At 41.9% G+C, this 13,317-nt stretch overlaps 2 protein-coding genes and 1 pseudogene across 6 annotated transcripts in view; 1 reads left to right on the top strand and 2 right to left on the bottom strand.

Moving 5' to 3' along the window:
* LOC124092127 (small ribosomal subunit protein eS27-like) overlaps window positions 1–9,434 on the top strand; it is a 16,557-nt pseudogene extending 7,123 nt beyond the window's left edge.
* The window catches only part of Ppp6r2 (protein phosphatase 6 regulatory subunit 2), a 97,491-nt gene that overhangs the window by 80,715 nt on the left and 3,459 nt on the right, over window positions 1–13,317 (bottom strand). The window lies entirely within an intron of this gene.
* Window positions 9,487–10,104, bottom strand: LOC124092162 (large ribosomal subunit protein uL22). The gene has a single exon (XM_046443594.2). It carries the CDS (start codon window positions 10,073–10,075, stop codon window positions 9,521–9,523), a length of 555 nt encoding a protein of 184 aa, XP_046299550.1. The 5' UTR covers window positions 10,076–10,104; the 3' UTR covers window positions 9,487–9,520.

Below are 13,317 nucleotides of genomic sequence, written 5' to 3'. Positions count from 1 at the left end.
GTGAAGGCATCGATAAATTCCTTAAGACATATGAACTACCCAGATTGAGTCAGGAAGATATAAACAACCTAAACAGACCAATATCAAGTGAGGAAATAGAAGAAGCCATCAAAAGACTACCAACCGAGAAAAGCCCAGGACCGGATGGATATACAGCAGAGTTTTACAAGAACTTTAAAGAAGAACTAATACCAACACTCCACAATCTATTTCAGGAGATAGAAAAAGAGGGAGAACTTCCAAATTCATTCTATGAGGCCAATATCACCCTGATTCCCAAACCAGATAAAGACACCTCAAAGAAAGAAAACTACAGACCAATATCCCTAATGAATTTAGATGCAAAAATCCTCAATAAAATTCTGGCAAATCGGATACAAAAACATATCAAAAAGATCGTGCACCAATAACTGATGTGATTCTGCAATCTGTATATGGGGTAAAAATGGGAGCTCATAACCCACTTGAATCAAAATGTGAAATATGATATATCAAGAACTATGTAATATTTTGAACAGCCAACAATAAAAAATTAAAAAAAAAAAAAAAAAGATCGTGCACCAAGATCAAGTAGGATTCATCCCTGGGATGCAAGGCTGGTTCAATATACGGAAATCAATAAACGTTATTCACCACATCAATAGACTTAAAGATAAGAACCATATGATCATCTCGATAGACGCAGAAAAAGCTTTCGACAAAGTACAGCATCCCTTTATGTTCAAAACACTAGAAAAACTAGGGATGACAGGAACTTACCTCAACATTGTAAAAGCTATATATGCTAAGCCTCAGGCTAGCATCATTCTAAATGGAGAAAAACTGAAGGCATTCCCTCTAAAATCTGGAACAAGACACGGATGCCCTCTCTCACCACTTCTATTCAATATAGTTCTCGAAATACTGGCCAGAGTAATTAGACAGACAAAAGAAATTAAAGGCATTAAGATAGGAAATGAAGAACTTAAATTATCACTATTTGCGGATGATATGATCCTATACCTAGAAGACACAAAAGGGTCTACAAAGAAACTACTAGAGCTAATAAATGAATTCAGCAAAGTGGCAGGATAGAAAATCAACACGCATAAATCAAAGGCATTCCTGTATATCAGTGACAAATCTTCTGAACTGGAAATGAGGAAAACTACCCCATTCACAATATCCTCAAAAAAAATAAAATACTTGGGAATCAACCTAACAAAAGAGGTGAAAGATTTATACAATGAAAACTACAGAACCCTAAAGACAGAAATAGAAGAAGATCTTAGAAGATGGAAAAATACACCCTGTTCATGGATAGGCAGCACTAACATCATCAAAATGGCGATATTACCAAAAGTTCTCTATAGGTTCAATGCAATGCCAATCAAAATCCCAACGGCATTTCTTGTAGAAATAGATAAAACAATCATGAAATTCATATGGAAAAATAAAAGACCCAGAATAGCAAAAGCAATTCTAAGCAGGAAGTGTGAATCAGGAGGTACAGTGATACCAGATTTCAAACTGTACTATAGAGCAATAGTAACAAAAACAGCATGGTACTGGTACCAAAACAGGCAGGTGGACCAATGGTATAGAATAGAGGACACAGAAACCAATCCACAAAATTACAACTATCTTATATTCGATAAAGGGGCTAAAAGCATGAAATGGAGGAAGGATAGCATCTTCAACAAATGGTGCTGGGAAAACTGGAAATCCATATGCAACAAAATGAAACTGAATCCCTTTCTCTCACCATGCACAAAAGTTAACTCAAAATGGATCAAGGAGCTTGATATCAAACCAGAGACTCTGCGTCCGATAGAAGAAAAAGTTGGCTCCGATCTACATATTTTGGGGTCGGGCTCCAAATTCCTTAATAGGACACCCATAGCACAAGAGTTAAAAACAAGAATCAACAAATGGGACTTACTCAAACTAAAAAGTTTTTTCTCAGCAAGAGAAACAATAAGAGAGGTAAATAGGGAGCCTACATCCTGGGAACAAATCTTTACTCCTCACACTTCAGATGGAGCCCTAATATCCAGAGTATACAAAGAACTCAAAAAATTAAGCAATAAGAAAACAAATAACCCAATCAACAAATGGGCCAAGGACCTGAATAGACACTTCTCAGAGGAGGATATACAATCAATCAACAAGTACATGAAAAAATGCTCACCATCTCTAGCAGTCAGAGAAATGCAAATCAAAACCACCCTAAGATACCATCTCACTCCAGTAAGATTGGCAGCCATTATGAAGTCAAACAACAACAAATGCTGGCGAGGATGTGGGGAAAAGGGTACACTTGTACATTGCTGGTGGGACTGCAAATTGGTACGGCCAATTTGGAAAGCAGTATGGAGATTCCTGGGAAAGCCGGGAATGGAACCACCATTTGACCCAGCTATTGCCCTTCTCGGACTATTCCCTGAAGTCCTTAAAAGAGCGTACTATAGGGATACTGCTACATCGATGTTCATAGCAGCACAATTCACAATAGCTAGACTGTGGAACCAACTTAGATGTCCTTTAATAGATGAATGGATTTTAAAAAATGTGGCATTTATACACAATGGAGTATTACTCAGCACTAAAAAATGACAAAATCATGGAATTTGCAGGGAAATGGATGGCATTAGAGCAGATTATGCTAAGTGAAGCTAGCCAATCCCTAAAAAACAAATGCCAAATGTCTTCTTTGATATAAGGAGAGCAACTAAAAACAGAGCAGGGAGGAAGAGCATGAGAAAAAGATTAACACTGAACAGGGACGAGAGGTGGGAGGGAAAGGGAGAGAGAAGGGAAACTGCATGGAAATGGAAGGTGACCCTCATTGCTATACAAAATTACATATAAGAGATGTGAGGGGAAAGGGAAAAAAAATCAAGGGAGAGAAATGAATTACAGTAGATGGGGTAGAGATAGAAGATGGGAGGGGAGGGGAGGGGGGATAGTAGAGGATAGGAAAGGCAGCAGAATACGACAGTCACTAGTATGGCAATATGTAAAAACGTGGATGTGTAACTGATGTGATTCTGCAATCTGTATACAGGGTAAAAATGGGAGTTCATAACCCACTTGAATCAAATGTATGAAATATGATATGTCAAGAGCTTTGTAATGTTTTGAACAACCGATAAAATAAAATAAAGGTGACTGCTTTAAAAAATAAATAAATAAAAAATCTCTGCAAGAGAATAATACGTACGCGAATACATGGAAACAAAGGTGCGGTTCTGGAAGGTGACATTTTCTAACACAACAAAGACAGGGAACTGAAGACACAGTGGAGACTGGTCCCAGAACAGGTGCCAGTGGTGAATGCTGTGAGGTGACTCCTTCCCCTAGCCAGGGCAGGTGGAACCCCAGGCCCATCGCAAAGGCAGGGAGCAGGCTGATGAGCAGTGAGGGCTGGCAGCTGGCTCTGCGTCTCCTCCCTGCAGGTTATCAGCTCCTGACTCCAGCATATTCCCATAGGAAGGGACAAGAAGCACAGGAGAGAAGCAGATAATCTGTCTGGGGAACAAACCTTGCATGTGTGTTGGGGTCAAGGGCCAGAAGAACATAGATTAGCCTCCAGACACCAAAAAGGTAAGACAGGGAGAAGGGAGACTCTGGCTCCACTTAGAAGTAAACACCCTAAAGCACTACGCTCGGCAGTAAAAACCTCTACTATGGCAATGGTGCCCGGCCACCAGATTGCTGATTCTCCTAAAGCAGGGGTTGAAACCCAAAGGCCAGCACAAGGCAGGGCACCAGTGGAGGGAAGGAGAAGACACACATAGTGTAAAGATTGAACACAAGAGAGCACATGCTCACCTAAGGAGCGGGACAGGCCCTCTCCAGTCAGCTGCAGGCATGCAAGAACCCAGGCCAGGGAGAGACATCTGCCAGTTTCCATAAGAAAGGCAGACACATGATTTTTTAAATCTCAAAAAATCTTCAAATGATGACAATAAGTTTAATTTTTTAACATTATGTGGGTCACTACTATGCAACATAAGCAAAATGCATCCTCAGACCAGCAGCAGCTGGGGCCAGCCTGCCTTCCTGCCCACCCCTCACTCCCAGACAGCCTTCGTAAGATAACTTAGCTCAGGATGCCACAACAGAATACCACAGGATAGGTTGTTTATAAACAACAGACATTTATTTCTTAATAGTTTTGCAGCCTGGAGGTCCAAAATCAAGGTACTGGCCAATGCTGTTGCTGATAAGACCTGTCTTCCTGGCTTGCAGACAGCTGGCAGGCAGCCAGCCGCCTTCTTGCTATGTCCTCACAGCACGAAGAGAGCATGCCAGCGTTTCACATAAAGCACACTAATATGGCTCTTCACATAAAGCACACTAATTGCATCTTGAGGGCCCCACCCTTGTAACTTCATCTAACCTAATCATCTAAAAGTCCTACCTCCAAATGCAATCATACTGGGAGTCAGGATTCCAACATATGACTTTGTGGGGGAACACAATTCAGTCCACAGCACCTTACCTGCTTCATGGCCCCATCCCACCCCATCAAGAACTGTGAGGATGCTATAAGACTGTACATGGAGCACCCGCCCTGCAATGGGTACACAGTGAGGACTCAGCACTGGCAGCTGGCTCCAGTGCTATGCTGAGTACAGCTTGCTTTCATGGTCACACTGCTGGATCTTCAAACTTCTGCAGTATCAATTTTCACCCCAGCAAATTCTCAGAAAGGTGACTTCAATACACAGCTCCACCAGACATCCTGAGCAAGGGCACTTTCAGGCCTAAACCAGGCCTTCCATACCTCCTGTTTTTCATAAGCATATGACCCTAGCTGTTAGATACCATGAGGATGCAAGAGAAAAGTGAAAATCCACCATCTGCTCATCCCTAAGAACTGTGGCAGCTCTCAGAACAGAGCTGGTAAGCATTGTGAGGACGCACTCTTATCACTGGTCCTAAGGCCCTCACCCCTACTCTTTAGTCCTAGAGCCAAACACAGACCCTGAAGCTGACAGAGAAGCCCTGGAGGCAGACAGGCCTGACCATGGTACAGAGCTCCCTGGTCACAAAGGCCCAAATGTAAGGGCCCATTCCATCACCGCCAAGCTTGGCAAATTTGGGCAAGTGACCGCTACACATGTCATGCAGGTAAACGTGTGACTCCATGATAGACGGCTTCATGACTGCCACTAGAGACCTAGCACAATTGCCACCAACAGATGACTCTTCAGGGCCCAGAAAGAAAAGAAATCAACTACAACAAATCAAAGACACATCATAGCACACCACATATAACAGAGGGCTCACAAACACACATTCTCAACACTACACTCCTGAAAACACCAGATCCAGAATGGGACTCCTTTGTCAAGGGATGGCAGGAGCAAGATGTATTCGGCTGAGACTCCCGAGGGAAAAACACCTGGAGACAAGCTGGATGAAAAGCTTCACCAACCAGAGAGCAGCACTGAAAAGCACCAGGGAGGAAATGGGCAATGAGCAAAGCGGAAGTCTAAACAAGTTAGACACAGAGAGCCAAGGAGCTCTGACTTCAGGAGCATACAGTCCCAAGAAAGAAGTAGTGACCACAGTTGGCCTTTGCAGAAACCTTACTATGGGCAGGCACTGCACAAGCCTGGCCATCCAAAGCTCAGCACAACTCAGTGTCACAGGCTGTCTGCTGTAACCACAGTTCACAGAAAGTAGAGGGAAGCTGAGCCAGACACTGTGGAGCTGACCTGTGATCCCAGCTCAGGAAGGAAGATGGCGAGTTCAAGGACAGCCCTAGCAACTTGGCAAGATGCTGTCTCAAAATAAAAGTAAAAATAAAAATTAAAAAAAAAAAAAAGCCGGAGGACTTAATAATTCTATAACCAGAGCAAGGTCACCATCAATCTTTGTCATTCCCTTCATACCTCCTTTGATGGTCAGTACCATCTACTAACTCAGCCAGATGCTGGTTATCACGTGGGGACTGAGAATGAGAACACGGATTGTGTTATCAGTCAAACCTGAGTTCAAATCCTCAACGCTCTGTGCCTCAGTTTCCTCTACTGTACAGTATAGATGGTGACAGTGTATAGCTCAAAGGGTAGTGCAAATACCACACAAGATAACCTGTCTAAATGTTCAACTCATGCCTGGCAAACAGCAAGTACCTAGTAAATGTCAGTAACTATTGTCATCAGTCAGGAGCAAGGGGTGGGAAGGTGTGGAGTGTTAGAGAAGGCACCTACGAGTAGACCAGCTTGGGTTTTACTCATTTTACATTAGTGACCACAAACCACAAGTAAACATTAAATATAGCCTAGCAGTTCTGCCTTATCTCACCAGAAAGCTGGTTTTCCTCTCCTAAGACAACTGTGACAAATTTAAAATGGACACACATTTTTACATAGCTCTTCATCTTAAGAAGGAAGTCAAAGAATGGAGAAAGAGAAAAAAAAAATGGAGAAAGAGAAAAAAAAAAAAGAAGTCTATTTGACTATCTCTTGACTCTAGGCTGGCTTTGTGACCTGCCATAACCAAAAAAAGGTGTCAATTGTAAGCCTCAGCTTCAAGAGGCCTCAAAGCTTCCACTTTTGCCATCTTGGAATCCCATGAGCAGTGTGTGAACACACATAGTCCAGCCTCCCTGATGAGGGCAGAACCCTGGAAGAGGCCTAACCATCTAGCTGAAGCCCATTCCTGTGTGCTACCCAAGTTACAACCTGGGGAGCAGAAAGGAGTATCCCCCTCTGCTATGCCCAGCCCAAACTACCAACCCAGATTCATGACCAAAAAAAGACCACTGTTTAAAGCCATTAATTGCCAGGTGGTTTGTTATGTAACACAACTATTTTACTTCTTTCTTTCAGCACGGGACCACTCTAGCACTGAGCTATATCCCTAGCCCTTTTTATTTTACTTTTTTAATATTTATTTTTTAGTTGTAGTTGGACACATTATCTTTATTTTATTTATTTATTTTTATGTGGTGCTGAGGATCGAACTCAGGGCCTCGCATGTGCTAGGCAAGTGCTTTACTGCTGAGCCACAATCCCAGCTCTTATTTTATTTTATTTTATTTTTTTTGTGGGGTACCAGGGATTGAACTCAGGAGCACTCAACCACTAAGCCACATTCCCAGCCCTATTTTGTATTTAATTTAGAGACAGGCTCTCAGTGAGTTGCTTAGGGCCTCACTTTTGCTGAGGCTGGCTCTGAACTCACTATCCTCCTGCCTTAGCCTCCTGAGCTGCTGGGATTACAGACCTAGGCTACCACGCCAGGCTCCTTTTTATTTTTATTTTTATCTTGAGACAGAGTCTCACTAAGTCACCCAGGCTGGCCTTGAACTTGCCTCAGCCTCCTGAGTCACTGGGATCACAGCATGGCCCCCACATCCAGCAGTGCCTTCTTTGACAACACATCCTATGTTCTTCCAATCCCAACGCCAGTCCTTGTGGGCCTCTATTACTCTGCTCTAACTCTGCTCAATCATCCTAGTCTCTCTTCTCTCCCTATGTTGGGTGTGTATAATGGGTTTAAGAAGGCAAGTCTCTAGTCTCAGCAATTTGGGAGACTGAGGCAGCACAATCACTTGAGCCTAGGTGTTCAGGGTCAGCCTGAGAAACATGGCAAGATCCTGTACACACACACAAACTCTGAACACTGGACAGATATAAAAACCAGCTATCTGATGGCAAGGAATGTGTAGAAACTAGAGGGGCACAAGTACTGAAAGAAAAATTAAGTAGATGAGCGCTATACTGAACAGCTCTGATCTGTGAGCATACCTCTGTTCTCATAAAACACAAGAGAATAGTGCTTAAGTAAACTCAGCAGCCTTACTAAACTGAGGAAAATGTTCAGTTCAGGACTGGAGAATGAAAACTGAGAGAAAAATTACAATAAAAAGGGGAGCCCCCAAATCTGCATTAAACTCCTCTCTAATCCTTAGCTGACTCAGAAACTGCATTGGTGGATGAGACTCCAAGAAAGAAGCAGAAAGCAGCTGTTAGAAGCTGAGAGAGCCACAAACATCACAGCAGCTGTCCTGAAATGGGAAAACAGCACATTTAGAGTTCAAGTTCTGCCAAATCAGAAGGGTTTTCTATTATAACCCAGAAGGACCACATCTTAGGAGGAAGGACCATGTTCTAGAACTCATGGTTATGCCCTAAAACTTAGGGCAAACCAAAAACACACCTACTCTAGCAAAGCCTGGAATAAAGGCTGCAAATCACAAGATGATCTCCAGCAACAACAGCCTGCCCTAACAAAACTCAACACTCTTGCTGGGGCATAGCTTAGTGATAAAGAGCACGCACAGGCCCTGGGTTCAATCCACAGCATGAGTAATAAACTCAATGCTCTTCCTCTGTGTGGGTGCTCATGCATGTTAAGACAGAGTCTTGCTATGTTTCCCAAGCTGGTCTGGACTGCTAGGTTCAAGTCATCCTCTTGCCTCAGCCTCCTGGATAGCATGTGCCAACCAGGTCCAGCAAAACTCAACTTTTTTTTTTTAGTACTGGAGATTGAACCAAGGCCTCACACAAGAGTTCCACCACTGAGCTATATCCCTACACCCCTTTGTTATGAGACACAGTCTTGTAAATTTACCAGGCTACCTGTAAATTGTGATCCTCCTGCCTCAGCCTCCCACTAGCTGGGATTATAAGCATATGCCATGGCACCCAACAAAACACAACACTCTATAAGAGGAAACAACATAAACCTGAGTCTATAGAAGGGACCATATACAATGTCCATTATACAATGAAAAATTACTAGACAAGGCTGGAGATATAGCTCAGTAGTAGAATGCTTGCCTGGGTGCAATCCCCAGCACTGGGGAAAAAAAATATTAGCCATGTGCTGTGCACGTTGGCATACACCCATGTTCCAAGTAACTTAAGAGGTTAAGGCGGGAGGATCCCAAGTTCAAGGCCAGCCTGGGCAACTTAACAAAAAAGACCCTGTCTCAAAATAAAAAATAAAGTTTTCCAGCAATGATAAGCTCCCCATGAAAACATACCTAAGAGTTCTTTAGCCTAGGTTTCTGTGGAGATCTCGCTCCTTTCTACATGCTTCCCTCACACTGATTTTGGATCATAGAGGGTCCCATTCACCCTCCATACTGCTAGATAATAACTGTTCTCATAGACAGGAGCAGAGAGAAGGTAAGATGGCAGCCCAGCTGCACAGACCAGGCGCAGCAAGGGTTAAGCTCTCCTTTCTTTCAAAGATCTCCTACATCCCTCTCCAGAAGAGAAGAGGGAATGCAAGAAGCAACACCTGGTGCAGAGCCCTCATTCCCACTTCACAGATGTGAAATGCCCAAGATGCTATAACATCACCACAGCCTTCAGCCATATGCAAACAGTAGTTCTGTGTGTTGGCTACTCCCCTGTCCTCTGCAGCCTTCAAGAGGAAAAGCAAGGCTTACAGAAGAAAATTCCTATAGGAGAGAGCAGCACTAAAAGCAACCTGAATCAAGATAAGTGGGAACCCATCCCAATTAACACATTTTTTTTTTCCTTTTATTTGCATTTATTTTTTGTTGAATTTATTCCCGTGCCATAAGTTTTTGTTTCTTTAGCTTCTTCTGGGATATCTTTTTCTTCTGTGCAACCTCCTCTTCTAGTTTAGGAACAATTTGTTCCTTTTCAGTGAGGATCATCTCAATGTGGCAGGGGGAACTCATGTATGGGTTAATCCGACCATGAGCTCTGTAAGTACGACGACGCATCTTGGGTGCTTTGTTGACCTGGATATGTTCAATGACCAGAGAATCTACATCTAAACCCTTAAGTTCAGCATTACTCTCTGCATTTTTAAGCATGTGCAGCAAAAATTCAGCACTCTTTTTGGGCCACCGGCCCTGTGTCCAGCCCCACTGTTTGGCCTGGGCACACCTCCCAACTCCACCATTGTAACGCCGGAATGGCACGCATTGCTTCTTTAATGTGACATCTTTCAGGTACTTGGTGGCTTTTCGGATATGCATACCCTTGATGGCTTGCGCAGTTTCACGGGTGTTCTTAAAGTGAACACGAAGATTTGAGCCTCTTGATTTGCATGATTTTGTGGGGTTTTCCGGGTCAAGAGAGTAGCGGACCATTTTCACAGATCACCTCAGGCCGCTTACAGGAAGAGCCCAATTAACACATTTTGAATATAGATTAAATAAATAAAATAAAAAGGCCTGGGGATGTAGGTCAGTGGTAAAGTGCCCCTAAGAAAGAAAAGAGCCAGCACGGTGGCCCATCCCTGTAATCTCAGCAGCTCTGGAAGCTGAGGAAGGAGGGAACACAAATTTAAAGCCAGTCTTACCAACTTAGTGAGGCCCTAGGCAACTCTGCAAAAAACCTGTCTCAAAATAAAAAATAAAAGGTCTGGAGATATATATAGCTCAGTGGAAAGTATTTCTATGTTCAATTCTCAGTATAAAAGAAAGAGAGGGAGACAGGAAGGGAAGAATCATAGAACAGGAAAACCGACATCCATCCCCTTCTCCCACGCCCTCACCATGTATGAATATGCATACATGCACAACTTTCTACACATTACAAAGGACTTGTAACCAGAACCAATTTTTAACTCCTTAAAATAAACAATGAAAAGACAGACAATCCAATAAATCATGGGCAAAAGACTTGGATAGATACTCCACAAAGATATACAAATGTCCACTAAGCACATGGAAAGCTGCTCACCCCTCATTCATTAGAGAAATGCAAATTAAAACCGAATAAGAAACAACTGCCTTCTGCGAGGCTAAAACTGATAAGACTGAGGCTGAGAATGTGCAGCTCAGTAATTCAGTTCTTACTAGCACGCTTGAGACCCTGTGTTTGATCCCCCACACCAGGGGGGAAGTTAGTAAGACTGAAAATACCAAGTACTAACATAGACGTGAAAAAACAAACTTATACATTACCGGTGGGAGTGTAAAATGGTATCAGTTTGGAAAACTCTTAAAATTTCTTAAAAACTAAAACATACATCTGTATAACTATAATAACAAATACAACAATTTTATTCCTAGATATTCCTACAAAAGAAATAATGTATGTCCACAAAAAAAAAACTGTATAAGAATCTTTATAGTGACTTTAGAAATAATAGAAAAAACATAAAAATAACCCAATGTTCATCAATGAAAAAACAGATAAACAACTCACGCTATTTTCATACAATAACACCCAAATAAAAAGAAACAAACTAAAGGTACACGCCTCAAAAATCAACAAAGCTCAAAAATATTAAATTGAGCAAAAGACAAACACAAAACGGGATGATTTCATTTACCTAAAGCTCAAGAACCAGCAAAACTAATCTATAGTGACAAAAATCATAACAACAGTTACCTAAAGATTTGGGGAAATGGTTTTAAATTACTTAAAGGAGACACAAGAAAACTTTCAGGGTTGATGGAAATGTTCTATATCTCAACATGAGAAGCAGACACATAAGTGTGTATACACTTGTTAAAACACATCCAATTTAGACATTTAAGATCTGCTCTTTTGCCAGGCGTGGTAGCCCATGCTTGTAATCCCAGCAGCTCAGGAGGCTGAGGCAGGAGAATCACAAGTTCAAAGCCAGCCTCAGCAACTGCAAAGTGCTTAGAAACTCAGTGAGACCCTGTCTCTAAATAAAATACAAAATAGGGCTAGGGATGTGGCTCAGTGGTCAAGAGCCCGAGTTCAATTCCCGGTACCTTAAAAAAAAAAAGATCTGCTCTTTTACTGCATGTCAAATATTCTTGGATAATTTTTAAATGCAACATTTTTTAAATTTTTTAAATTGTTGATGGACCTTTATTTTATTTATTTATATACAGTGCTGAAAATGGAACCCAGTGCCTCACATATGCTAGGCAAACACTCTACCACTGAGCTACAACCCCAGCCACTAAATGCAATATTTTAAACAAAATAAAATATTATACACCCAGCAGCTCAGGAGGCTGAGACGGGAGGATTGCAAGTTCACAAACAGTTTCAGCAATTTAGAGTGAGGCTCTAAGCAACTTAGTGAGACCCCGTCTCAAAATAAAAAATAACCGGTTGTGGTTGCACACACCTATAATCCCAGTGGTGGGGAGGCTGAGGCAGGATCACGAGTTCAAAGTCAGCCTCAGTAACTTAGTGAGGTCCTAAGCAACATAGTGAGACTCTGTCTCTAAATTAAAAAAAATAAAAAGGGTTAGGTATGTAGCTCAATGGTAAAGCACAATTGGGTTCAATCCCTGCAAAAAAGATCGCATGAAAAGCCAGGCGCAGTAGCACAAGCCCATAATCCCAGTGGCTCAGGAAGCTGAGGCAGGAGGATCGTGAGTTCAAAGACAGCCTCAGCAACTTAGTGAGGCCCTCAGCAACTCAATGAGACCCTGCCTCTAAATAAAAATACAAAATAGGACTGTGGATGTAGCTCAGTGGTTGAGTGCCCCTGAGTTCAATTCTCAGTAACAACAACAATAAAAACATGAAAATGCCAAGTGTGGTAGTGCATGCCTGTACTCCCAGCGGCTTGGGGCTGAGGCAGGAGGCTGAAGCAAGGAGGATTGTGAGTTCAAAGCCAGCTTCGGCAACTTAGCAAGGCACTAAGCAACTCAGTGAGACCCTGTCTCTAAATAAAAATACAAAATAGGGCTGGGGATGTGGCTCGTGGTTGAGTGCCCTTGAGTTCAATCCCCAGTACCAAAAAAAAAAAAAAAATGAGAGCTGGGCTGGGAAAGCAGCTCAGCAGTAGAGTACTTGCTTCGCCTGTGCAAGGAAAGTCCTAGGTTGCATTCTCAGTTCTGCAAAAACACAGAAACAAATGAGAGCTGCTCGCTATATGCAGATATCACATGATTTCCAACATGACTTTTAAAAAAGTAAGATACTGGACTAGGAATATGGCTCAGTGGTAGAGCATTTGTCTAACATTTATAAGGCCCTACATTTATCTTCAGAACCATACACACAAAAAAGTGAGATACTGAAGAATGTATGGAATACACTACTCATTTTTTTGACAATATTGAAAATTTGTTATTTAATAGATAACTTCTAAATTAATGACAATAACTTGTATATACACTAATTAAAAATATTTTCCCACTAAGGACCAAATAGAACAGTTTTTAATCTTTTCACCAAAAACAATTTTATTATCGAAAGACTGACCATATTTAGTTTATTTAGGATTTTAATTTTAAAACTATATAAAGCTGCCAACCGGGCCTCCTAATGAGCATGAGATGACCTAGTTAAACCCTTATAATGTGTGTAAAAACAATTTTAAATCTTTGTTTAACCTATACATCAAACTGAGATTTGTTGGCCTCAGACTGGTAATCACAGGTCCATGCAA

This window comes from Marmota monax, unplaced genomic scaffold (genome assembly GCF_021218885.2).
Source record: "Marmota monax isolate L192 unplaced genomic scaffold, Marmota_monax_Labrador192_F-V1.1 WCK01_AAM20220418_F8-fsc00234, whole genome shotgun sequence".
NCBI classification, from domain to species: domain Eukaryota; kingdom Metazoa; phylum Chordata; class Mammalia; order Rodentia; family Sciuridae; genus Marmota; species Marmota monax.
This window is presented reverse-complemented; position numbering and strand designations above follow the sequence as displayed.

Bases quoted from the DNA above. Each gene is read 5' to 3' on its own strand.
- LOC124092162 (XM_046443594.2), bottom strand. From the start codon at position 10,075: ATGGTCCGCTACTCTCTTGACCCGGAAAACCCCACAAAATCATGCAAA.